Source organism: Octopus sinensis, linkage group LG24, assembly GCF_006345805.1.
Source record: "Octopus sinensis linkage group LG24, ASM634580v1, whole genome shotgun sequence".
Lineage (NCBI taxonomy): Eukaryota > Metazoa > Mollusca > Cephalopoda > Octopoda > Octopodidae > Octopus > Octopus sinensis.
Window position 1 is genome coordinate 17,777,819 of NC_043020.1, and position 27,763 is coordinate 17,805,581.

Here is a 27,763-nt window from a genome sequence, read left to right on the forward strand (position 1 = left end):
CACGATCATGAGCCGAGTGCCCCTAACCACTAAGCCACTCTTTTGGTTATTACACAACATTCATAACCAAAGGTGGAGATAGGTATGAAAGCCAAATTAACCCTTTAACATTCAGATTATTCTGTCAAATGTAATGATTATTTATTCACATGCTTTTAAATTGATCTTGCATTATCTTGTAGCTTTGAGATTTGTGAAGTGATGGTTTACTTTTAGAATGACATTGCAGGATTGGTGTGAGAGGTTGGATCTTGTCAGTTTGAACATAAAACAGGTTGAATATTTTGGCTGGATATGGCCTATTTAAATGCTAAAGGATTAAAGATAGTGAGTTTGGCTTTTTTTTTTACCAACCTCTTCTCTTCTGAGGATGAGTTTGGCACTTTACAGTGCCAGTACCAGCAATTCCAGCATCCAATTCAGCCTCCCTCTTCCTGTCATTCATGAATACAACCCTGAGATACATTAACTTCTCTACTTACCTCAGCAGTGTTCCACTAACATGCCAAATGCACTGGGAAGACTTTCCTGAGAGAACCAAGGTCTCGGTCTTTGCAACACTAATTCTCATTACTGCCTTGCAACACTCAGTAGCAAACCCATTCAGTGCGTATTAGAGAACACCTTATTCTTAAGGCTGTGAGCTGGCAAAATCATTAGCATGCCAAGCAAAATACTTTGTGGTATTTCTTATAACATTTTACACACTGAGTTCAAAATCTACCAAAGTTGATTTTACCTTCCATCCTTTCAGGGTCAATAAAATATGTACCAGCTCAGCACTGAAGTCAATGCAATTAACTTATGACTCTTCCAAAAATTGCTGGCCTCGTACCAAGATTTAAAACCATTAATATTTTTATCAGTAGGAGTGGCTGTGTGGTAAGTAGCTTGCTTACGAACCACATGATTCCGGGTTCAGTCCCACTGCATGGCAAGTGTCTTCTACTATAGCCTTGGGCCAACCAAAGCCTTATGAGTGGATTTGGTAGACGGAAACTGAAAGAAGCCCGTCGTATATATGTACATATATATATATGTGTGTCGTGTATCTGTGTTTGTCCCCCGAACATCACATGACAACTGATGCTGGTGTGTTTGGGTCGCCACAACTTAGCGGTTCAGCAAAAGAGACCAATAGAATAAGTACTATTCTTACAAAGAATAAGTCCTGGGGTCGATTTGATTTGACTAAAGGCGGTGCTCCAGCATGGACGCAGTCAAATGACTGGAACAAGTAAAAGAGTAAAAGAAAAAAAATAATTATTAGTAATAGAAGTGAGCAGTCAGAATCGTTAGCATGCCAGGCTAAGCAGCATTTCATCCTTCTTTACATTCTGAGTTCTGTAAGTACCAGTTGAATACTGGGGTTAATGTAATTGACTTATCTCCTCCTTGAACTTGCTTGCCTTGTGCCAAAATTTGAAAACATTATTGGTGGTGGTGGTGGTGGTGGCGGCGGCAGTGGTGGAGGTGGAGGAATAGATTCATTAGATTAAATTCTCCAATAACTGTCACGCCCCAGTAAACAGCCAGACATGGAAAAGGAAGTGTGAAACAGGTGCCAGTCGGTGGAGTGGGTTGGCAGTTTGTCAGATTGGTTCTGTATAGAAAAAACATTGGAAGTGTAAGGTTAATGTTTAACTTTGTTAATTAAATATATAAGGGGCTGTCAGTGTTTGCTTCTGTTTGTGTGTGTGTGTATGCACAACACTTTATGTGTTTCTGAATGTGTGATTGTCTGCATTTCTGTATCTTTTGTTTTGTTTCTGTTGTTGGTCTGGCCATACTGGAGCACTGTCTTGAAAGGTTTATTTCAACAGATCAACTCTAATACTTTCTTTTTTAAAATCTTGTACTTATTCTATCAGTCTCTTTTACCAAGGATGTAAACAAACAAACACCAATTGTCAAGCAGCGGGCGGACACACACACACATGATGAGCTACTTTCAGTTTCCATTTATCAGATTCACTCACATGACTTTGGTTGATTCAAGGCTATAGTAGAAGATACTTGTACAAGGTGCTATGCAGTGAGACTGAACCCAGAACCATGTGGCTGGGAAGCCAACTTCTTACAACACAGCCACACCTGTGCCTGTATATGAGAGTGAATATTTTTGTGCACATGCATCTATGCATATAAGAAGGTGCTGAAAAGTTCCTGGCTCTGAGTAAAAGAAAATTATGATTTTGTTCAAAACATTCCCCTCTCAGATTCACACACTCATTGCAGCAGTCCTTCAATTTTTCTTAAGCCCTTTAAAAGAACTCAGAAGGTTGGGCCTCCAACCAAGCCTTTTGCAATACCCTTAAAGTCAGGAACTTTTCAGCACCCTGTCATATGTGTACACATGAATATTTGTGTGTTTTGTATAATTTTTTGCATTAGGTTCAATCCCACATGTGGAACCTTGGGCAAGTGTCTTTTACTATAGCCTCAGGCCAACCAAAGCCTTGTAAGTGAATTTGGTAGATAGAAACTGAAAGAAGCCCATCGAGTGTGTGTTTGTCCTTCCCCCTCACTACTGGTCCTGGTGTGTTTACATCCCCATAACTTAGCAGTTCAGCAAAAAAGACTGATAGAATAAGTACCAAGCTTTAAAGAAGTAAGTATTGGGGTCAATACATTCAACTAAAAATTCTTTGAGGTGGTGCCCCAGCATGGCTGCAGTCTAATGACCGAAACGAGTGAAAAATAAAAGATATATTGCAATTAATGGCTTAAGCATTCAGTAAAATTTAGCCCCAGGTTAGCTGACCTAAGATCACTGACATTTCACCCTTGCCCATCCTGTCATATTATACATCTCAAAGTACATTGTTCAATGTGATCTTCCTCATCCAAGACAAATAGTAGGGTGTGATTACAGAAAAATTTCATTACTATTTCTAGCAAACCAAGAGACTGTATAGGGACTTCCTTATTGGCTAGTAGTCACCTTAGAGGTTATTGTTTAACCCTTGGTCATCTGACTGAACAGATCTTTTAATTGAAGGTATTCCAGCTATGTTCATCATCATCCTCATCATTTAACGTCCTCCCCTCCTTCCAAGTTCACAAGGGTTTGATGGTTTGACAGGAGCTGGCCAGGTATAAGCTTACACCATACTTCTGTCTGTGTTGGCATGGGTTTTTTTATGGCTAGGTGTCCTTCCTAACACCAACCACCCTGCAGAGTAGGCTGAGTGCATTTTACATGGCACTAGCACAGGCAAGGTCAGTTTTGGCTTGGTTTTTACAGTTGGATGCCCTTCCATATTATTTCTTTATTGCCCACAAGGGGCTAAACATAGAAGGGGCAAACAAGTAAAGACAAAGGGATTAAGTCGATTACATCGACCCCAATGCGTAACTGGTACTTAATTTATCGACCCCGAAAGGATGAAAGGCAAAGTCGACCTCGGCGGAATTTGAACTCAGAACGTAACGACAGATGAAATACGGCTACGCATTTCACCCGGCGCGCTAATGTTTCTGCCAGCTCGCCGCTTTCCATATGCCAACCACCACACAAAGTGGACTTGATGCTTTTTTACATGGCACCTGCACTGGCAGGGTCACCAAGTAACTCACAAGACAAGGAATCTTTGAAAGGGGAAGGAGCATTGGAGGAAGGGTCTTGTGCCATATGGTAGCATTCTGTATTTCTCACAATTATTTGTATTTTATGTAGCTCTATATTATCCAGTGTATCTTCATTTTTGTTTAAGGTGGTATTTTTTATCTTTTACTTGTTTCAGTCATTTGACTGTGGCCATGCTGGGGCACCACCTTGAAGCGTTTTAGTTGAAGAAATTGACCTCAAAACTGTTTTTTAGGCCTTGTGCTTATTCTATCGGTATCTTTTGCCAAACCACGAATTTATGTAGACATAAACACACCAACACCGGTTGTCAAGTGGTGGTGGGGGACAAGCAAAGACACACACACATATACAACAGGCTTCTTTCAGTTTCTTTCTGTCTACCAAATCCACTCTCAAGGCTTTGATCAGTCCAAGGCTAAAATCAAAGGCACTTACCCAAGGTGCCAAACGGGGACTGAACCTGGAACCATGTGGTTGGGAAGCAAGATTCTTACCACACAGCCTCAGCTGTGCCTTTTCTTCTTTGGTAGGGTATAATTTGAGACAAATTTGACTGCTGCTTCTAATAGCCTGAGTGATTATGTATAGACTCACACATTTCTTGAATTAGTAGCAGTAGCAGCAGCAGTTGTCATCCTCATTTTAACATCCACTTTTCTCATTCTTGCACAGCTCAAATGAAATTACTGACCTGTTCCCAAACAAACTAATGTTTCCTTTAGCCCTTCAAACATGAAATGCACAGTGGTCAGAGATATTTTCCCAAAGGATTGCAAATAAATGACACCACTTAAATGATGGTGATATTTGTTTACAACTAGTACGCGATATCAGAACAAGCACACACATACACACACACACACAACAGGCTTCCTTCAGCTTCTGTCTACCAAACCCTTTCACAATGCTTTGGTCATTCCAGGTCTATAGTAGAAAACATTTGGCCAAGGTGTTGTACAATGGGGCCAAGCCTGAACACACGTTTACTCTGGGTTTTGTGCAGTGGGATTGAACCTGAAAGCACATGTCTGTAAAGCAAATATTTTAACCATCCAGCCATGACACCACCTTCATAGCTATACTATACAGTAGGGACATTTTAAAGTGTTTTGAAAGAATAGGTTTTAATTCTATAACACATCTATTATAATAAGGACATGTGATCTTCATTCTTTTCCTAATAAGTTAAGTTAAGTTAGTTAAGTTAATTTTTTGGCTCAAAAAGCAAAAAGCAAGGCCATGTAGGGGGACATGGAGTTATGTACAGGGTGGTGTTCATGCAAAGAGTTCAGGCCATTTCTGGTCAAGAGAGACTTTGAACCGAGCGGTCGTCGGCATCTTCACTAATAGTATCATATATATCAGATCAGATGTGAGGGTAGGAAGCATGCACTGTTGCAGTGTGTTGCTGCATTCACCATTTCTCGGTATATTTCTGGGTCCTCCCAGGTCACCCTTCAAGCAGAGTCCTAGTCAGTTCTCATCTTTGTGGTATACCTCCTCATACCATGTGGTATGTGGTCTGGTCAACCGACATGAGCCATCAACCCAGCTGGATCCTCAGTGAAGAGAACACAGTAAGCAGGATCTAACTCAGAAAGGTGGCGAGCTGGCAGACATGTGAGCACGCCGAGTGAAATGCTTAGCAGTATTTCGTCTGCCGTTACGTTCTGAGTTCAAATTCCGCCGAGGTCAACTTTGCCTTTCATCCTTTCGAGGTCAATTAAATAAGTACCAGTTACGCACTGGGGTCGATGTAATCAACTTAATCCATTTGTCTGTCCTTGTGGGCAATAAAGAAATAAGGATCTCACTCAGAAAATCAAGCAACATGGCCAATTAGTTTGAGCTGTCACTCCCAAATCATACAAGGATGCATCCCAGATTCTGAGTAGAGTTGTTGGTTGGATTTCGTATCTAACTAATGCTAACCCATAATCTTGTGGTATATGTGTTAAGTAAGCTTTGTGTTTCTTTCAATTAATTTTAAATATAACAAAGAATTTAGTAAAATAATTTAATTATCATTAAACTCGGGTTAAGAGCATAAATCATGACTAAAGTTTGGTGGAAGATTTTAATTCAAAACTTATGAGAACAAAGCATTTGTACTACAGAGCCAGAGGCGGTTTCAGCCGGGTTGGTATCGAAAGGGTTAAGTTTAAATGAATTTGAGAACTACAATATGTTTTCTACACTGAGCTTATCTAACTCTACCTATTGACTCTTTGTGTGTGTGTGTGTGTGTGTGTGCGCGTGTAAGTATATATGTAGGCACAGGCATAGTCAATTAAATAAGTACCAGTTACGCACTGGGGTCGATGTAATCAACTTAATCCATTTGTCTGTCCTTGTGGGCAATAAAGAAATAAGGATCTCACTCAGAAAATCAAGCAACACGGCCAATTAGTTTGAGCTGTCACTCCCAAATCATACGAGGATGCATCCCAGATTCTGAGTAGAATTGTTGGTTGGATTTCGTATCTAACTAACGCTAACCCATAATCTTGTGGTATATGTGTTAAGTAAACTAGAAATAGCTACCCCTAACTGGGTATTATTCTAACTGGTTCTAACTTCATTGCTGCTATCTCATTCATCTATTTACCTTCTATTCAGGGAGCCCCCCAACTCCTAGTTGCTGAGAAAATAAATTCTGTAACCAACCTTTTCCCTTGTTTTCTTTTAAGGCAGCACAACATATTGTCTTCAAGATAAATGTCAGGAGATATTGCAAAGCCTTACCACTTTTTAACAAAACGACTTCTTGAAATTTACGTGTGTGTGCGAGAGAGAGAGAGAGAGTGTGAGAGAGAGAGAGAGAGAGAGAGAGTGTGTGTGAGTGAGTGTGTGCGAGAGAGAGAGTGTGTGTGTGTTCTGTGTTGTGTTCTGTATTGTGTGTAATAAAATTATAAAGAAATGGTTAAAAAATAACAAACTATGCTTCAAATAATGAAGTCAGTGAATATAAACAGACTATTAAAATTCTATTTTGAAAATGTTAAATAATAAATTTCTTTTATACTCTAATATTCTTTTTCGTTGCTCTTATATACATTTTTTATAGATACATTTTTTTAATCTACATTTACATGTGCACATTTGGGTGTGTATACCTCACACTTTCTCTGTGCCTTTGTATGTATGCATCTATCTATCTATGTCATTCTGCCATAATATTTATGAGTTTCCTTTGTGTGTTTGTGTGCATGTGTGTGTGTATGTGTGCATACATGTGTGTCTATATATATACACACACAAACACACGTGTGTGCACACACTTATATTCTTTCTTATTGACTCTTTTGTGAAAAGCATTTTTAAAAAAATATATATATAAGAAATTCTGTTTAAAAACAATAAAACACTAATTTACGATGTAACTTTTATTTTTCTCTAAAATAATTTATGGTTGCTTCAGAGATATATTTCTCGATTTCCTCTATCTTATGTTTTCGAGTGAGAGACAGACACACAGACAGATAGAGAAAGAAAGAGAGAGAGAGAGAGAGAGTGTGTGTGTGACTGTAGATAGAGATGTGTGTACATACATATTCTATATATGTATGAATATAAAACTTAAGAGAAAAGAAAAGCTCTGTGTGTAAAGGCCTTTATATGCATGTAATGTATGTATATCTATATATGGATGTGTCTATACATGCATGTAAATATGTGTGTATGTATTTGTATATGTGTGCAATGCATGTATTTCTATATTTATATATGTGCATCTATATATGCATGCAAATATGTATGTACCTGTCTGTGTCTCTAAGCATGTACATATATATGCATTCTATGTACGAATATATACATGTGTGTGCATGCCCGCGCATGCGTGTCCAATGATGGCTTAACTGGTTGAAACTTTGAAGTCATTTTTGGTGAATTGACCACATGGTCCTGGGTTCAGTCCTACTGCATGGCACCTTAGGCAAGTGTCTTCTACAATAGTCTCAGGCTGACCAAATCCTTGTGAGTGGATTTGGTAGATGGAAACTGATAGAAGTCCATCGTATATATATATGTGTGTGTGTGTGTTTGTCTTCATCTTTGTGTTTATTTCTTGCCATTGCTTGAGAACCAGTGTTGGTGTATTTATGTCCCTGTAAATAGTATTCTACCAAAAGTATTGAGTAATTGTCCAGTTTAATGTAAAATTATTTTTATTATAACATAAAAACAAACATCATATATATGTATAAACATATATATATATATATATGTGACCGCGTGTGTACCGTTGGCGATTTTTTTTTCCTCCGTCTTCCCTTCTCTGGATCTTTCCTTTTCCTATGTTTCTGACAAAGAGCTCCACTCGAAACGTTAAACCCTCCTTCTTCTCTTCCTTCCTGAGCGTCCAATAATACTATATTTGTTCCACGTCCTCGCATTGTTGTGTTTTCTCTTTGTGTTTTCATGTTTGGATTAACTATATATATATATATATTATATATATATATATATATATGTATATATATATAAAAGTGAGTTTGGAGGGATATATTATCCAAGTGGATACTGTATTAGCTCTCGGTTAAGTTCTCGTTAACAGCTAATCACAACAATCAGTATCTAATGTCTGTGTCTACGTTTATATATCTTATCTTTTACTTGTTTCAACCATTAGACTGTGGCCATGCTAGGGCACCCCCTTGAAGAATTTTTAGTTAAAAGAATTGACCACAATACTTTTTTTAAGCCTGGTACTTATTCTATCAGTTTATTTTGTCATGCCGCTAAGTTATAGGGATGTAAATATACAAACATCAGTTGTTGAGTAATGACAAGGGACAAACACACACACACACACACATATATATATATATATATATATACAAGAATACAACAGGCTTCTTTCATTATAAAATTACTATTTTTAAATCTCACAATGAGAGATATTCAGCAACAGTACTTTGGAATAAAGATTGTTTGCCAACAAAACATGGCAGTCCTGGTTTAGGACGAATGTTGCTGTAATTTAGCCCCAGGAGAAATCATATCCAGCTGGCTATACGACACGATCTGTGTCCTTCTTTCAGTTTATGTCTTCCAAATCCACTCACAAATCTTTAGTCAGCCAGAGGCTATAGTAAAAGACACTTGCCCAAGATCCTAAGCTGTGGGACTGAACCCTGAACCATGTAGTTGGGAAGCAAGTTTCTTACCACATAGCCATGCTTGTGCTTAGCTGTTTATATTAATTTTTTAAATACACATTAGCATCCCACTAAATCATCCATAAATTTTTATGGTAAATACATATATGCAGACAGACAGAATTAGCTGAACATGTGCTGTTCAAGCAGTCCCCACTAATGAGATCTACAGAATAGATGAAACTAGACATCTAGTCTGAGGATTTTCGAGTCAGCATGGGGCAATTGGCTCCCCTGTCAACATATATGTGCTCTTCCTACAGCATTAAGAGTATTTTAACTTTTATTTCTAGCAATGTAGGTGCGTCAGCACCCTTAGTCACATTTAGTGATGATTGAATTTTTCCTTTCTGGTATCACATTGCCCGTAGCTGCTTATATTAATCTTATATATATATAAAACCATACCAAAACAAATGTTAATGCCTAGTACAGTCTTTTGGCTTGCTAGCTCTTGTCAAACCATCCAACCCATGCCTGTATGGAAAACAGATGTTAAGTTATGATGATGATGTAATATCTACATGGATGCAAATAGTTAAGGAGTTGATTTCACAACCCTTATGTCCCAGGTTTTATCCCAATGCAGGACATCTTGAACAAATATCTTTTACTCTAACTTCCAGTTTAACCCAAGCTTTGTGAGTGAAATCTAGTTGTTGGAAACTGTTTTGAAGCCTAATTTGTAATTCATATATTCAGCCTTGTCACACTGTGTCAAGTGGATTCCTCCTGAGATTAAGTTACAGGTACAGTTATACTAGAAACATTCAGCCACTTCTGGTTTAATTCATTAAGAAGGCTGTCTACCCTGTTGCGTCAACATTCATCAAAACTAAAAGAGGGCCATTTATTAATTTTTATTCTATGCATGTGGATTAGCAGAAGTGTTAATGCCGCTCCCCCTGCTGAAGGGGACTAGCCTGCACAAACCCTGTACTAGTGAGCCTATGAAAAGCATCTATGCCAGCACCACATAATAGCATCAGTGCAGGTGCCACATAAAAAGCACCCAGAACACTCTCTAAAGTGGTTGGCATTAGGAAGGGATCCAGTCACCGAAGCCAAATCAGGCTGGAACATTTTGCAGCTCTCCTACTTGCCAACTCTGGTCGAACCATCCAACCCATGCCAGCAAGGAAAATGGACATTGAATGATGATGATGATTTGGATGTAAGAGGGGTTCAGAGGTGGTTGTGGTGGACACAGCTTGGATGAATGCTTTGCCATCACAAAGCCTTAGGTTCAGTCCCACTGTGTGGCACCTTGAGAGGTGAACCTGTACCTTGTGGGTGAAATTGGGCGAGTGCTGTAGCTAAAGTGTATGCAGCGAATGTTATCCAAGGGAAAGGTAAAGGGGCCAATACAGCTTGGCACCAATGATGTTGCAACTCATTTCTGCAGCTGAGTGAACTGGAGCAATGTGAAATAAAGTGTCCCACTCTAATCCTTCCTCAGGGTCAATACTGCCTGTACAAGCTTATACAGCAAACCCAAAAGTGCTAACGCCTTAAAAGCGTTGCCTTAGGCAAACCAACCCTACCTCCACTATCACCACCACCACCACCACTGTGGAAATTGGGTTGGTGGAAACTGTACAGAATCACCAACTGGATGATAGATTGTAGTTGTGATTTAAAGGACCAGTCTTGTTGATTTGAGCTGAGAGTTACATTAAAAATGCATGCATCTCTGGAATACTCACCCAGCCTAGCTCAGGTGATAGAACAACCGTATATGCCTTGTAGAAACTGACAAAGATCCATATACTTGTGTGTGTGTGTGTGCACGCGCGCGTGATATGTACATATTTGCGTGTGTGTGTGTGTTCATCTACTTATGGACCCACATATGAATAATTCACACATAAACTCAGGCATCGTACGTCCTGAGACAATGGAATTGATTAAAGCAAATCCACTCCTAAATTACCAGCATTTACAGCACCATTACTGCAACAAACATTATAACACCAACAACAAGATTAACATTGTCGTCATCATCATCATCACAACACACACAATTACTCCTTTTGTATACTATATATTTCTGCTATAATTTTATTGATAATGATGTGCTGACAAAAAGACATTAAAGTTAAAAATCCACTAAAATTTTTCAAACTGACTTTAGTTTATGTTTGTATGTGTATCTGTGTGTGTGTGTATGTTATGTATAAAAATGTATGTATGTGTATATATGTATGTATCGTAGGTATGTATCAATCATTTGTTGAATGATAATTAGGTTGTATCATAGGTTGTGATGGCCATATGGTGTTCTTTTATCCTTTTACTTGTTTCAGTCATTTGACTGTGGCCATGCTGGAGCATTGCCTTAAAGGGTTTTAGTCGAATATATTGACTCCAGAACTTATTCTTTCTAAGCCTAGTACTTATTCTATCGGTCTCTTCTGCCAAACTGCTAAGTTACAGGAACATAAACACACCAGTATCAATTGTCAAGCAGTGATGGTGAGGGAAACACAAAGACATACATAAATATATACATAGCGGTGCTCCAGCATGGCCGCAGCCGCAGGGCTGAATCATATAAAAAGAATATATATAACAGGCTTCTTTCAGTTTCAATCTATCAAATCTGCTCACAAGGATTTGGTCAGCCCAAGGCTATAGTAGAAGACACTTGTCCAAGGTTCTAAGCAGTGGGACTGAACCCAGAGCTACGTGGTTGGGAAGCAAGCTTCTTTACCACTCAACTACACCTGCACCTATGGAGAATTTTTATTGATTAAATTTGGGGAAGTGCTAATTGCTAGAATTTATTCCTGCATGTAGTGTGTATTTTTAAGTGCATCATCTTCGGGTCATAGGTGTTCACAATAGAATGTAGTTAGATTCTTAGACAGAAGATCCCTCACTTTGTATGATTGTTGTTGGTTTTATTTACATATTAATGGGATATTTACCTTTTGTTTTTAGAATGTAAAAGTTAAATTTTAGAATTCAGTCCAGTGTTTTGACCTTTGTATTTAGGTGTTACTTGATATGTCGGCTTTTAGGGGTCCACAAAAGAATGTAAGAATGTGGTAAGGATTAGTTAGTTGGCAGGTTGGTATTATTTACAGGTTTTTCACCTGTTTATGGGAGGTTTATTGGGAGGGTGTTGGTTATCCCTTAAATATGTTTTGAAATGCTTTTAACTGAGGAAGGTTTATGTAATGGATGCATTTCCTATTATATATTAGATAATATGCAAACTTGAAACACACATATTAAATGATCTCAAAATATCCCTATTTGGTTTGAAAGGGTAGAAGGGCTCCTTAGCCGTAGTGAAGGCAATCTATCTAGGGAGATAACCTTACAATAAATCACTGGGTCCGTAGCTTAGAAATACTGGGTTGACGTCCAGCAGGAACAGCTTTGTTTCATGGAGGAGGAAAGATCTTTAGTACTTGGTTGTACAATGCTTTCCAATGTGTGTAGTAGTGGCGCGCGCACACATTATTAGCCATTTGAAAAGACTATGAATGTCTCGACCACGGTTGAACAATGATGATGATGATGATGATTGATTTCATTATTACAACTTATACAACTCGATACCAGTACAAACTAACCGATCTAGACTCCATTTATGCAGATTCTCCAACAACAATTTGGAGTAGTTTGTTATATTTGACTCGAATAAACAAAATTCTGTTTGTGTGCACCATTTCTTAGCATAACATGAAATATACATGTGTGTGTGTATCTATATACGTATGTGTATGTATGTATATATATGTGTATGTATATATATATGTATGTATGTATATATATATAGGACAAGGAAAAAAAAGTAAACATAAAGTTCAGTTTTGTACACATATTCACACATACATTTCTTTATGTTTGCAACAAGTGCAATACACAACATGTCTTTTAATGTTTTTGAAGGGTAATGTTTTTTATATAATCTCCCCCCCCCCCTCACATATGAAAGAGTTTGTGTGTTAGAAATTATTTCTTAATTGATTTCTCAGCATATGTATGCACGATGGTTTATGGGTGAAAAACATTTCCTCTCAGTAAAATTAGATAAGGCTGTCTACTCCATCCTGACCAAATGGACAAACAACCTTCTCATTGAAAGAAGAAAGAAAGGATAAAGACAGAGAGAAACAAACACCACTCCTACCACCACCACCAAACATAAAATCTAAAAGTGAAACATTTCAAGCTATAGATTAGTACAAAATGTTACATAGTGATAACAATATTAAACAGTGTTTTGGTGTGTAGTTACTATAATGTTGGTGGTTGTTAATGGAGGGCCTGTATTCTATTGGTTAGGATTTAGTCTGGGGCTGGGTCTGGTGTTCTATATTACATTGGGGATTGTCCTGTAATCCATTGGGCAATGTTGTGGTTGTAGCAATTTTTGCCCTATGTTCTATTGGCTTGTGGGGTCACCATTCAAAATGTATTTGTGTACATGTGTGTCTGTGTGTGTCTAGAGCAGTGCTTTTCAAACTTTTTGCTGGAGCGGAACCCCAAGGAAGCATTCCACTGGCTCGAGGAACCCCTGTGCAATAATTTAATAGTCTTATGCACACATATCTGCACAGGAGACTTTAAAATTACTGATGATTTTAGCAGTTTTGTAACTTCTTGCGGAACCCCTGCACTGTACTGGTGGAACCCTGGTTGAAAACCACTGGTCTAGAGAGAGAGTAAGCTTGATAGAACCCTTCAAACTCTAAGCTACATCCATGATAATGTATAAATTTACTTATTTTATCAACCTTGGAAGGATTAAAGGATAAACTGCTCTCAAAATATAAAGCTGGAATTAAAAAGTACTAGGCAGGTTATTTGACATTGGCAGTATCATTAGAGCATCAGGCAAAATGACTTGCAGTATTTATTTCAAATTCTAGCATTTCATGTTCAAATCTCACCTTGAACGACTTTGCTTGTTTCCTTCCAGATTCAACACAAAGTGTTCGGGATAAATTTGACAGTTTGCATAAAATGAAAAAAAAGACATCATATGCCATCCCAAAATAAAAGTATTTTTAAAAATTATAATACATATATACTGTCGTATATATGTGTATATATATATATATATATATATATATATATATATATATATATATATGTGTGTGTGTGTGTGTATGTGTTTGTGTGTCTGTGTTTGTCCCCCTAGCATTGTTTGACAACCGATGCTGGTGTGTTTGCGTCCCCGTCACTTAGCGGTTCAGCAAAAGAGACCAATAGAATAAGTACTGGGCTTACAAAGAATGAGTCCTGAGGTCGATTTGCTCGACTAAAGGCGGTGCTCCAGCATGGCCGCAGTCAAATGACTGAAACAAGTAAAAGAGAGAAAGAGAGATATCAACTAGATTATGGCTGGGAGATAACGGTTTACTCAAAGTAACCACCCTCAGCTTCCGCGATGGTTTTAAGTTGGTCCCAGAACCTGGCACATGCGTCCTTCCCTGTGTCCCTGGGAAGATCTTTAAACACTTTTTTGATCTTGGCCTCCAACTCAGCCTTGGTGTTGCAGGCAGAATAATTACTAGTAATCCCATAGGATTACAATTAGAGGAATTAGAAGGCCAGAAATAGGGGCTGGTGAAGTATGGGATGGAGCAGTATGGGATGGAGCCAAATCCTGCTGCCACACATATGGCCTTTCAGTTCAAATGCACTGCAGCCAGGGTTTGACCACAGTCCCCACCGGCTTCACATAGCCGTCTGAATTGAGCCTTAGGCCCTCTTCAAAGATGTAGGGTGGCATGACGTCACCTTCACTGGAGAGACACCCGAAAACCATCACAATTTGGGGGCACTTAGTTTTTATGATAATTGAAATACCACATGGATTGTTGTTCTGGGCAATGTGCATCTTGTCTAGGTAGGAGTTCTTTTCATCTGAAAAGAAACAGATTATCCTCAGCTCAACAGGATGCCTCAGTTTCTTTGTGTTTGTCAAGCGGTTTTCCTTGGCCTTGGTTGTCATTCAGGACCAGCTTCATCATGGTGTCTCATATATATATATATCAATAATAACAAAGGGTAAAATTAATTAATTAAGAAGTAATCAGTAATTTCACCAAGTAGAATTCGGCATGAAAAAGACCATTTCATGGTAAGCTTAAGTAATACTTTATAATTAGGGTTCAGCAAAGATTTGCTTCACCACATACCGAAGTTTAGAAATAGCAGTCAAAAAATCTTAGCTATTCCTTCTACTTTAAAAGGGGCTCCCAGAAAAACCAAAGTACTTGAAAACAATCCATGCAGGCAAAAGGGAACAATAACGAAAATCAATCGATATTAGGTGATAGGCTGCTTTCAGTTTCCATCTACCAAATCCACTCACAAGGCCTTGATCAGCCTCAGGCTATAGTAGAAGACACTTGCCCAAGGCACCACACAGTGGGACTGAACCAGGAGCCATGTGTTTGGGAAGCAAGTTTTTTGGTGGGGGCTTTGTTCAAAAATAAACATTTTTCTAGCAAGTTTTGTATCATAGAACCAGTGTCAAGCTGGTTAGTATTAAAGTGTTGAAAATATCTGGCCCACAATGAGCCACAGATTGGACAGATAGCTTCTTTCTTATTGTAAACCAAATTTCTTGTAAAGCGATATATTCATTTCATTTCATCCTTGCGTCATTCTCCCCTCCATCACTCAACCCTCCCATCACCCACCCCTCCATCAGTCGTCTCTCTATCACTCATCTCTCCATCTCTCATCTCTTGGAATGTTTGCACAGACTTACTGACTTTAGGAAGTAGTCTTACTCAGTCATGAGTTGATTTCCACCATATAATTATATACATAGGTGCAGGAGTGGCTGTGTGGTAAGTAGCTTGCTTATGCACCACATGGTTCCAGGTTCAGTCCTACTGCATGGCAACTTCGGCAAGTGTCTTCTACTATAGCCTTGGGCTGACCAAAGCCTTGTGAGTGGATTTGGTAAATGGAAACTGAAAGAAGCCCGTCGTATATATGTATATATATGTATATATATGTAACTGTGTGTGTATATGTTTGGAGTTATAGTAAAAAACACACTTCCCTGTGGGAATGAACCCAAGTAAATTTCTTAACCAACACAGCACCTGTACCCAGATTTTGAAAATAATCTTGATCTAGGTTATGTTTAATAAGGGTTTTTCTCCAATAAAGATCAAAATTTTACTTTGTTTAATTTGCTTGAATTCTTGAATTATGTTTTATTTGCTCATTAATTTTCCTTTTTTCTTTCTCTTTCTTCTTCAGAAATCTATTACTATCTGAAGTGGTTCAACATCCATAACTACCAATTTCTTATAAGCGCTACTACCTTCAAGACTATTACAGTTGTCAACAAGGAATATTCCATCTTTCTATGTATCAGAAATTTTCCCGAGGATGCTGATTTCTTTGCCACAGTTGTTTCCTAATCTTTCAGTATTCTTTTAATTATACTGCCCAATTCTCACTCACTGAAGAATATGCTCAGTATATTGATATATGAGGCAGAATACCGGCATTATGCATTAAAAAGGTTGTTTTCTAATTTGAAAGACATTCACCGATAACATTGGCACATGTTGTACGCTACAGAAGCGACAACATGGAAACTATTTTGCAGATATCTCTTTCCTGGTTAATTCTTGCTTGCATATTACAATCTTTACTATTGTACATACCCACAGTTGCTGGTTATTCCAACGATACAATATTATTAAAATATGTCCCAGCCTCTAAGACATTCATTCAGTCTCATGGCTTAATGCATATTCCAATCAAGAGAACTCGGACCAATTTAGAGATATCACCTTTAGGCTCCAACAGAAAAATTGGACGGCTTAAAAAACAAGAGTTTAAAATCTCACACATGTCTGCTGCAGAGTTAAAATGTAGATATAGAAACATCCTTTACAAATTATTCTCTACCAAAAATCTACCAATCAGAAGCATAAAATATAACTGCCACGATACAGTTTCCAACACACAACAACCAATTGATGGTTATTCTCCGCAGTTGCATTTGGGACGTTTTAAGCGGTCTGCAGACAGTTTACGAACTCAAGCCAAGAAGAAGGCAAAAAGGAAATCTGCTGAAGAACAAAATGTTTCCTCCAACAATACTCTATCCACTAACAACAATCTCCCCAACCCAACTCCGAAAATTACTAAACCAACAAAAACTGCTGCTTCCTCCAGCCATAATCCACGGCGTAAGACTAAAAAACAAACAGAAACTGCTGCTTCCTCAAGCCGTAATCGGCGGCGTAAGACTACAAGACCAACAATAGCTGCTGCCTCTTATGTTCGTAAGCCCCGTTCTAAGATTATACAGCCAACAGCCGCTGCTTCATTAATCTATAATCCACGATCCAAGGTTATAAATCCAACAGCGGCAACCTCATCTCGATCTAAGAATATAAAGCCAACTGCAGCTGCATCCTTCGTCCATAATCCTCCTGATAAGATAACACCAACACCAACCACCAGTTTTATTAAAACTACAATGATTACAGATGTTGACACTAAAAGTATTCCTTACAAAACACAGCAGCCAACAGCTTTCTCTTCATTGCCAAAGATTGTTTCTTCATCAATTCCATTACCCCAGAGTTCCATCACAGCTTCAAAATCAGAAGCTATTCTTTTGTCTTCCAGTCACAAAACAGCTTCAACTTCTTTGTTTGTTCAATCAACATCATCAGCTCCTCAAAGTAAACCTTCAATGGCAATGGTGACTCCCATTTATAATTCCTTACCATTAAATACAGTCACCACTTCCACAAATATTCACCCTGTAACTAGTTCCAAGTTTGAACCTAGTGGATTAACTTCACATCTTTTGCATTCTGGTAGCGAAGGGCCTCTAATGACCAAAATGCCAACACCATTTATAACCTTACAACTGAAGAACGACTCAACTGATACCAACACTCAACCCAAAACTGAAAACTCTCTTCACTTGACCCCAACTTATGCCCCGACAAATAGACGGTCAAAGAAGAATGTATCACTTCTAAGTAATCAGCTGCGCACTGCATCACTGTCAACTTCAAACATTGTTCTACTGTTGAACAATTCTTTATTGGCTACCTTAGACACCAAACAGAGTTCCTTGCCAGTTCAGACAACCACAGTCCACAATCCAAATTTATCCTCAAAGACCCTCAAACTTGATTCAACAACAAAAACACTTTCCAGCAATAATAATTCAAGACTACTGACAAAACCTGTCAATGAAGAAACTACAGTTATTTCTAAATCTTCTCTTCCTCCCACTAACAGTCTATTCAAATCTTTTACTCTTCACCCAAATACAGTTTCCAGCAGTCAATTATTTACACTGCTGCAACCAACACCAAATACTGGTTTTAATTCTACTAGTTTTAGTCAGACATTTCCAAGTTCTAAATACAAATTTTTTGTCAGCACAAACGGGGCCTCTGTTGAAAGTAAGGCAACAGCTTCACCTACTGCTGGCTGGACTAAAAACACATTAGAAACCAAATCCAATACCTTTACAACAACAATCGCAACAATATTCAAGCCACTACAAACTTCGACATCTGACCCTTCTACTACAAACTTCAGTGTAAAAGAACGTAAGGGCACTCAAAACTCTTACTTAATTGTCCCAGATTGGAAAGCAGCAAAGCAGGAGTGGAAAGCGGCTTGGCACGTTCACATTTATACTTTCGGTTCTCTGTTTGCTCTTCTTGCCATTTATCTGTTGATCTGTCTACTGCGACTGCGACATACTATACACTTACTAAGCAACTACTACTTTGTGGCAGTAAATCTGCTCCTCTTTACATTTTGTCTGTTAAGAGCTCTGTTCTTGCTGGTTGATGGTTACAACTCAGACCACACATACCATTATCTCATTGGATTCCTCTTATTTTACTTGGCATTTCCTTGCCTTACATCAGCATTTGCATTAATCTTTTATGCCTTCCTTAAAACTGCCAAAGTTTATTATTTGTCATCCAAATTCCAGTGTTTGCCCTTATTAATTACTATTATAGTCGTTCATTTTATCCTGCCCATCACTGCTGCAATACTCATTGGACTGTCCCTTTCTGTCAACATTTTTCTGTTTGTCTGCCAAATATTCTTTGTGCTCTGGGGTCTTTCTCTTTTCTTGGGTTACATATATGTTTACAAAAGATTGCATTTTGCTGCTGAGAAAAGACAAAAACTCTTGCTTCAACTCCGTGAAGCCAAAATCCACATGGACAACTATACAATATACAAGGAACGACTCACCCTCTGCCTTGGTGTAACTGTTGCTCTTTTTAGTTCCATTATTGGTACATTTTGTACATGTCTACAAGTATATTCAGCTCTGTATTTCTTGGGCATTTTCCCAAATGAACTTCCAAGAGCTTGGCCCTGGTGGGGTTATCAAACTGCTGTTCGTTTCTTTGAATTCTTGTTTTGTATAATAACTACTTATATAAGCACGCTTCCCTTTAAGCATCGTAGCAAATATGGCTGCGACCCTTGGTTTTACTGTTCGTCTTACACATGGTTGTGTCGCAAGGAAAACATGTGGAATTCTCATAAAGACATCAGCTGGACCAACATGGATGAAAACATAAGTAGCATTGGAATTTCAAAAGACACACGGCGCAAAGAAATCAAAGCTGCTGGTTATGAAATAATTCCGTTAACAATTTCTCTGAGTCAAGAAAGTGAAAACTTAGCATTGGACGAGCCTGACTCGATGCTTATCGTTCAAAACGGTTTTGTCCGTTTCCGTACTGATGAAGAGCTGGAAGAGTTGCGTCAAAGCCCAAGAGTACCAAGAATGCATGCTGTAGCACCAATACCTGTCTCAATTCCCAAAGTTCCCAAAACTCTTCAGTGGAGCAACAGTAACAGCAGCAAGTGCCACCAAAACAACGGCTTCCAGTCAAAGGATGCCCTTCTTGGTAGTGGCTCATCTCCAGAGTGTTTGTCCTCCTCGACCTCTCCGTCATCATCCCAATTCAATCGTGTGAGTACTGCCGGAAGTGAACTTACATTTAAGGCGCCATCACTGAGTTTGGCCAGCAGCATCGACAAGGAACTGGAGCATTTTTTTCACCACTCAAGTCACAGGTCTCTTTCTAGCGTCACATCTGCTGACGTACTAGCAATTAACGAGGACACGTCTAGTGAGAATTCTGTCTTTCAGGCTGATGACAATGCTGACGGCATGGAAACCGGTGATGACCTCTCCAAGCAAATACCTTCCTTCTTTCTGACGGAGGAACCTGATGACAGTTTAAACACGACAGACTGTAGTCGGAACGATAATCTAAATTTAACCAGCTACCCCTTTCATAACTCAAATCCCCAAATCACGAACGTTTAGACTTTTTTTCTTTTCATAAAACAACAACAATAACAATAATAATAAAGCGATGATGATGATGATGGTGATGTACAAATGAAACAAGGTAAAAATAGATCGTTTGAGAAAGAAGGTGATGTTTGTGGTTATAGTGACTGAAAAAGAGAGAGTGGTGGTCGGGGGAGGGAGTGGGGGGGAGAAGGAGTTAATGAGAGAAGCAAGAAAGAAAGTGGAAAGAAAAGATAAACTATGATGGCTGTGAATAATTTTTTTTTTTTAAATTCAATGAAAAAGACAGATTACATTATGAAGTTTCATGTATGGTTGAGATTTTTCAAGAACTGAGAGTTTTTTTAAAAATATAATTACATGTGCATGTGTGCGCACATTCACACAAACTCACTCACTCTTTCATATGTAGATATATATACATATATGTAATATAAGTAAATGGATTCCCATTGATTTCTGTGGGGTTATTCCAGTTGTTTAATCAGTGAAACTACCTATTCACTGAATTATGGTGTTAGTGGCTGAGTATTCCACAGACATTTGTCCCATTAATTTAATCCTCAGACAATTTAAGGGTTGCATGACATGTAGCATGATTGACCCCTTTTTTAGTTACCAGTCCAGTCCGGTCCATTCAGTCCATTTACCAAAGTTTCACACATACAGTCTCCATTATGCCTAGTCATTTTATTCACAAGACTTGGGTTGATTCGAGGCCCTGGAAGAAACTTGTGCTGCACGGTGGTATTGAACCTGAAACTTCATGATTGAAAAACAAACTTTTTAATCAGTGAACTATGTACACATAAAGAAATCACACGTGTGTGACCACGGAAGTACACGTATACACATGCACTTGGATGCACACATACAGACCAGCATACACTCACAAACATGCCCACAAATTTATATTGAGGTTGTAATCCCCATTTTTAAAGCCTTCTATGGACAATGCTTTTTCATTCATCTTGGCATTCATTCTATGTGATGTTATATAGGGCCGCATCCATATGTGGTCAGCACCTAAGTATTTTTAGAATTCATGGTCTCAGCCTCTAATTACACAAATATGTAGGTACAGAATGTATGGGTGCCTCTGTGTGTGTGTGTGAAGTCAAATCAAATAAACAAAATTAGCAATAACAAACAACAAGAGAAGAAGCATAAGAAATGTAATGGTTTGACTCTTGGTAAAAAGAGAGAGTTTTTGACATTTCGAGCATAGATCTTCATCAGAAAGGAAAAAGGGAAAGGTCCAAAGAAGGAAAAGAAATCATCAATAGCATGTGTGCAGTGTATGTGCATGTATATGTGTATGGGTGGATGTCTATGTGTGTATGCGTATATATATATATATATATATACACACATACACACAGAGGATGTTTGGGCTAAATTTGACAGTTGCACAAAAGGAAGAAAAAAATTCAATATTCCATCCAAAAATAAGTCCTTTTAAAAAATCAAAAAATATCAGATTGGAATGTGAGGGTCAAATGTGTTTTGGGTATTGAGCCCTAATTTCTATGATAAAGCACATTATATAATATGTGTGTGTGTGAGTGCACACACACATACATACATATATATAGATACATACATACATATACATGTGTGTGTGTGCATACACATACATGTATATGTACTCATGCACATGTATAGGTAAGTATGGCTATGCAGTAAAAAGTTTGCTTTCCAACTACATGGTTCCAGGTTCAGTCCCACTGCATGTCATCTTGGGCAAGTATCTTCTATAGTTCTACTATAGCCTCAGGCCGACCAAAGCTTTGTGAGTTGATTTGGTAGGCAGAAAGAAACTGAAATAGCCCATCGTATATATATATACATACATATATAGGTGCAGGAGTGGCTGTGTGGTAAGTAGCTTGCTTACCAACTACATGGTTCCGGGTTCATTCCCACTGCATGGCACCTTGGGCAAGTGTCTTCTGCTATAGCCTCGGGCCAGCCAAAGCCTTGTGAGTGGATTTGGTAGACGGAAACTGAAAGAAGCCCATCATATATATATATATATATATATATATATATATATATATATATATACATACATATATATGTATGTATGTTTGTGTGTCTGTGTTTGTCCACCCAACATTGCTTGACAACCAATGGTGGTGTGTTTACATCCCCGTAATTTAGCGGTTCGGCAAAAAAAAAAAGACCAATAGAATAAGTACTAGGCTTCCAAAGAATAAGTCCTGGGGTCAATTTGCTCGACTAAAGGCCGTGCTCCAGCATGGCCACAGTCAAATGACTGAAACAAGTAAAAGAGTATATATATATATATTATATGTGTGTTTGTGTCTGTTTATATCCCTATAACTTAGTGGTTCAGCAAAATAAAAATTCCTCATGGTATTGCAGTCAAACAGCTGCAGTCAAACGACTGAAACCAGTAAAAGATAAAAGATATATACAGAATGTTTGTATGCACAAGATGTTTTCCTTCGACCCTGTTGTATATTTGTTGATGAGTGCATATATGTGTGTGTATGTATACCTGGTTGTGTATGTATATATACACACACAAATGTTCAGTGCAATTTTAATATCACCTCCACTCTATTACTTCAAAAGTTGAACCAAACTTTGGTTTATACCTTCAACTTTCAGTGGTTCCTAATCTAATCTGTGATAGTCATGGTGGGGTGCTAGTTGTGGTGTGTGTAATGGTGTTGGGGTAGTAAGTTAGTGTACATTGATACATATGGCATAGTGTGGGGCAGCCCCTGATCCATTTCCAAAAGTCTCCTTTGAACAACATCATACATCCTGCATTGATTAATGTAGTCTTAGGTAAACTGGAGGCGCAATGGCCCAGTGGTTAGGGCAGCGGACTCGCGGTCATAGGATCGCGATTTCGATTCCCAGACCCGGCGTTGTGAGTGTTTATTGAGCGAAAACACCTAAGCTCCACAAGGCTCCGGCAGGGGATGGTGGTGATCCCTGCTGTGCTCTTTCACCACAACTTTCTCTTACTTCCTGTTTCTGTTGTACCTGTATTTCAAGGGGCCGGCCTTGTCACTCTCTGTGTCACGCTGAATATCCCCGAGAACTACGTTAAGGGTACACGTGTCTGTGGAGTGCTCAGCCACTTACACGTTAATTTCACGAGCAGGCTGTTCCGTTGATTCGGATCAACCGGAACCCTCGTCGTCATAACCGACGGAGTGCTTCCTTAGGTATACTGTACTCATAACTGGAATTTATTTAATTATAGGTCTATTGACTAGAGCTGTTCCAGAATAAAAGACGCTCCATCTATGACCATTCTGTCTTATTTTCAGACATGGTATATTATTATTCAATGTGTGCAGCTTTCTTTTATGATGGTGGGGTGTGACTAGAGGGAGATTTGGCTGCTATTTCTAGTAGCTTAAACGACCATTTAGAGGCCTCGCCCATATTGATGATAGTGGTTGATAAACATTGTCTATGACAGTTCTGCAGAACATGGAACTTTAATATGATTGCAATGTTGCAAGGCATCAGGCTGGCAGAATTATTACCACACCAGGCAAAATGCTTAGTGGCATTTCATCTGTCTTTTCGTTCTGAGTTCAAAAACCATTGAGGCCTACTTTGCCTTTTATCGCTTTCAGGGTTGATAAAATATATACCAGCTAAAAACTGGGGGTCGATGTAATCGACTTACCCTTTCCCCCACACTTGCTGGCCTTGTGCCAAAATTTGGAACTAACACAATTGCAATATTTGACTTTAAAAATAAAAATGTGAGAATAAAAATATGCTAATGGCCTAATGTCTGCAGATGGAGAAATGGTAAAATTCTCTCAGTAATGAAGGGAATTATAAAATTTGTATGGGTTGGCAGTTTTGTTAGCCTTCATTTACTTCCTTATTCATATGTCTGTGTGTGGGTGCACACACACTTGTGTGTATGTGTGTGTGTACTTGTGTATGCATGTGTCTACAAATATATATATATATATATATTCTCATCCGAAATGGAAAGGAGTACCTATACTTTCATATGGTACGCTTGAACAATTGTGAAGATCTCTTCACATGAAACCATTGGTTGTCTTGTTAAACCACAAACAAAAGCATGAATGTGTGTATGTGTGTGCGTGTATATATATATATATATATATATATATATATACCGGAGTAAACACATAAATGTGAAACAAGATGGAAAAAAGAGTACTCAAATACCAGAGGTAGAGTAATATGCTTTATTTAAAAGCAGCAGAAATTCAACAAAACCTGTTACTCGGAGTTTCACGTTCCCGTTCATCGGACAACAAAACTGTCCGACGAACGGGAGCGTGAAACTCCGAGTAACAGGTTTTGTTGAATTTCTGCTGCTTTTAAATAATTTCTTTTTTGGAATAGTATATCTCAAAAAAACACATATAAAGCTATAAATAATAGAATGTAAATATGGGGTTGAAAATCCCTTTTTGATAGAAACATTGAAGGCTGTCCATTGAATGTGAACCCACATCTTTGAATTTTTCTGTCCAAAAGTGTTTTTCAACCATGCTCTTAGTCATAGCTTTATGTATGTGTTTCAAAATACCTATTCCAAAAAAGAAATATTTCACATTCTCTTGAAAGTTTATAAAATTACTATGACATCAACAATACACATGCACATACACACGGAACATGCACGCGAATGCACACACACACACACACCTGTATTTACTTTATCAAGTAATATATTTATTTGAATGGTACTTTTATTGTAAATATTTAAACACATTCATTTTTGGATTTTGGATGGCTGTTAAACCACAGAGAAGCTGTATCTTACCCCCAAAAAATATTGACCATGTTTGCCTGTACTATCATCATCATCATTGTTATTATTATTATTATTAAGGCAGTGAATTGGTAAATGCCAGGTAAAATGCTTAGCAGCATTTCGTCTGTACATTCTGAGTTCAAATTCCGCCAAGGTTGACTTTACCTTTCATCCTTTCAAGGTCATTAAAATAAGTATCAGTTGAACTCTGGGGTCAATGTAATCAACTTATCCCCTCTCCTTAACTTGCTGGCCTTGTGCCAAAATTTGAAATATTATTATTATTATTATTTAAGGTGGTGAGCTGGCAGAATCCTTGACATGCTGAACAAAATGCTTAGCAGTATTTCGTCCATCGCTATGTTCTGAGTTCAAATTCCACCAAGGTTGACTTTGCCTTTCATCCTTTCAGGGTCGATAAATTAAGTACCAGTGAAACACTGGGGGTCGATAGTATTGACTAGTCCCCTCCCCACCAAATTTCAGGCCTTGTGCCTTCAGTAGAAAGGATTATTATTATTATTATTGATTTTAAGGTGGAAGAAATAGCCAAGGATGCCTCGCATTATTTACTTCTGTTGTTTTATGTTCTGACGTCAAACCTCACCAGGTTTGAATTTGCTTTGTCTTCTTCTGGAGAAGATAGTCAATAAATGAATAAAAAAATGACCCAGGGTTAGATTTTATTGACTCTCCATTTCCTACAAACCTGAGTGTTGGTATGACAGAGGCAACATTGAGTGGAACTGTGTGAAACTTATGGTCTCTGGTCTGACATATCTCTTTTGTTCCCCTAAGATCACTGAAGTATTGTACTTGTAATTTACTGACCATGGAACAACCCATGCATCTCACAAATGGCCAGCATGGACAGGTAGGTATACAACCACTGTCAGTACATGCTGTGTCCTGATCCAGTGTTGGATCAAAACCAGCTGAATGAAAATGATTTTATTTAAATATTTACATTCTCCACCTCATTAAAAAAAAATAAATCAGCCTTGTGTTTAATCAAAATAAATTGTTGTTATTGAGAGGGTAGTGGATCGAGAGAATCGGTAGAGCAGCAGAGAAAATACCTTGCGATATTTAGTTGCATCTCTAAGGAGGCAAGCTGGCAGAATTGTTAGCACGCCAGGCAAAATGCTTAGCAGCATTTCATCCATCTTTAAGTTCTGAGTTCAAATCCCACCGAGGTCAACTTTACCTTTTGTCCTTTCAAGGTTGATAAAATAAGTACCAGTTTAATACTGGAGTCAATGTCATCAACTAGCCCCCTATTCTGAAACTGCTGGCCTTTTGCCAAAATGTGAAACCAACATTAAGTTGCATTTCTTTATGTTTTGAGTTCAAATCCTGGATGTTATCTTTGCCTTTTTTTCTCATTTTTTTTGTCGTTTTTTTCCCATTTTTCCTTTGCCTTTTTTTTCTTCATTCCAGGATTAATAAAATAAAGGCACCAGTTATGTATAGGGGGATTCAATCCAATCAATTATATAAAATTCTTCCAAAATGTATGGGCCTTGTGCCTCTGTTTAAAATTATTACTATTGAGAAGAACATGAGCATCCCACAATCTCCATGACATTCTCTTTTCATATTTGGACCTTTTTTTTTTTGTAAATCCAAGAAAAATATTGGCTAGCAATATAAGAAGGAAATTCTCATGAATGAAAAAAGTGTAACACGTTTTAGATTTTACTCTCGATTGAGGCCATCTTCAACTCGTTTCATTCTGATGTTGTGAAAGGCATGAGCATCAACACATCCTCTTTTTTATAATACAGAAATTTCTCCATTATAGTCATTATTATTACTACTACTACTACTATTATAAATACTAATCATATTATTAGTAGTTGTTGTAGTAGTTGCATGTAGCTGTTTTTCGCCTGTATCTATTGCATACAGTATGTTACTAGCAACAGGACATTTCTTTTGGAACATCATCCCTCAACAACCACCCACCTTCCAACTCAACCCACCTAATCCAACCTCCGGAAGAACGGACTACTTTAAACTGGTAAAATTACCAAACCTGACAATACATAGACTGAACTGCTAAGATTCCTAATCTCTGAATCTTGCTCATTGTATGACCCCGCCCTCCATTGAAGTGATACATAGTCCAAACACAAACAGAAATACACACACACAGACATTTGCATGACTAACAGCGGCTTGCCGTTCATCATAGAGATTTGATATATATATTGAAAAAGAAGGAAGCTTGTAGTCATGTTTTACAGTTATATTTGAATGCTGAAAAATAAATTAAATATTGAAAAACAAAAAAAAAACTTTTTTAATCAAAAATTTTTAAAACTTAACATATTGATAAAGAAATATATGAAATTAAATAATAAATAAAAATTAATGACACCACTTTTTGGTTTGGTTTTGTTTCTTTTTAAATTATACAGTTTATGTTGTTGCCATTATTTATTTGTGTGTTTGTTTCATCTTTCGTTGTATGTAATTGTTCACCTTTCCATATGCTTCCATGGGTTAAATGAAATTTCCTGAAGCAGATCTACTCCAGCCGGATACTCTTCCTGTCACCAATCCTCACCTGTTTCCAAGCAAGGTAATCGTTTTCCTGGTCTCCCCAACAAAACAGGACAATAGCCAGACATGTTTTAGCGGAAGATTGCAAATCAAAGAATTGACACTGTTTGTATGAGGCTTAACATTTATTTGCAATTTACACATGATGTCAAAGCAATATGATACATAGATCTCACACACACACAACGAGCTTCTTTCAGTTTTCATCTATTAAATGCTTTAGTCAGCCTAAGAAGCAAACTTCTTACCACACAATATATATATATATCACGTGATCACGTGACCGACCAGTCCATCAGATGTAGTTACACATCCCTGGTCAC

The 27,763-nt window shown here is 38.0% G+C and overlaps 1 protein-coding gene and 1 long non-coding RNA gene across 4 annotated transcripts in view; both read left to right on the forward strand.

Annotated features, from left to right (window-relative positions):
• The window catches only part of LOC115224017, a 231,153-nt gene extending 209,807 nt beyond the window's left edge, over positions 1 to 21,346 (forward strand). For all 3 annotated transcript variants that reach the window (XM_036512892.1, XM_029794807.2, XM_036512894.1), the window contains one exon: positions 15,997 to 21,346. In XM_036512892.1, coding sequence (XP_036368785.1) covers positions 16,334 to 20,086 — 3,753 coding nt within the window. In that variant the 5' untranslated portion in view covers positions 15,997 to 16,333 and the 3' untranslated portion in view covers positions 20,087 to 21,346. The remainder of the gene's footprint in view (positions 1 to 15,996) is intronic.
• LOC118767769 lies at positions 13,825 to 21,346 on the forward strand. Its single transcript, XR_005003684.1, has 2 exons — positions 13,825 to 13,864; positions 20,487 to 21,346. It is a non-coding gene; the product is annotated as an uncharacterized LOC118767769 (long non-coding RNA).
• Positions 21,347 to 27,763: the final 6,417 nt, after the last annotated feature.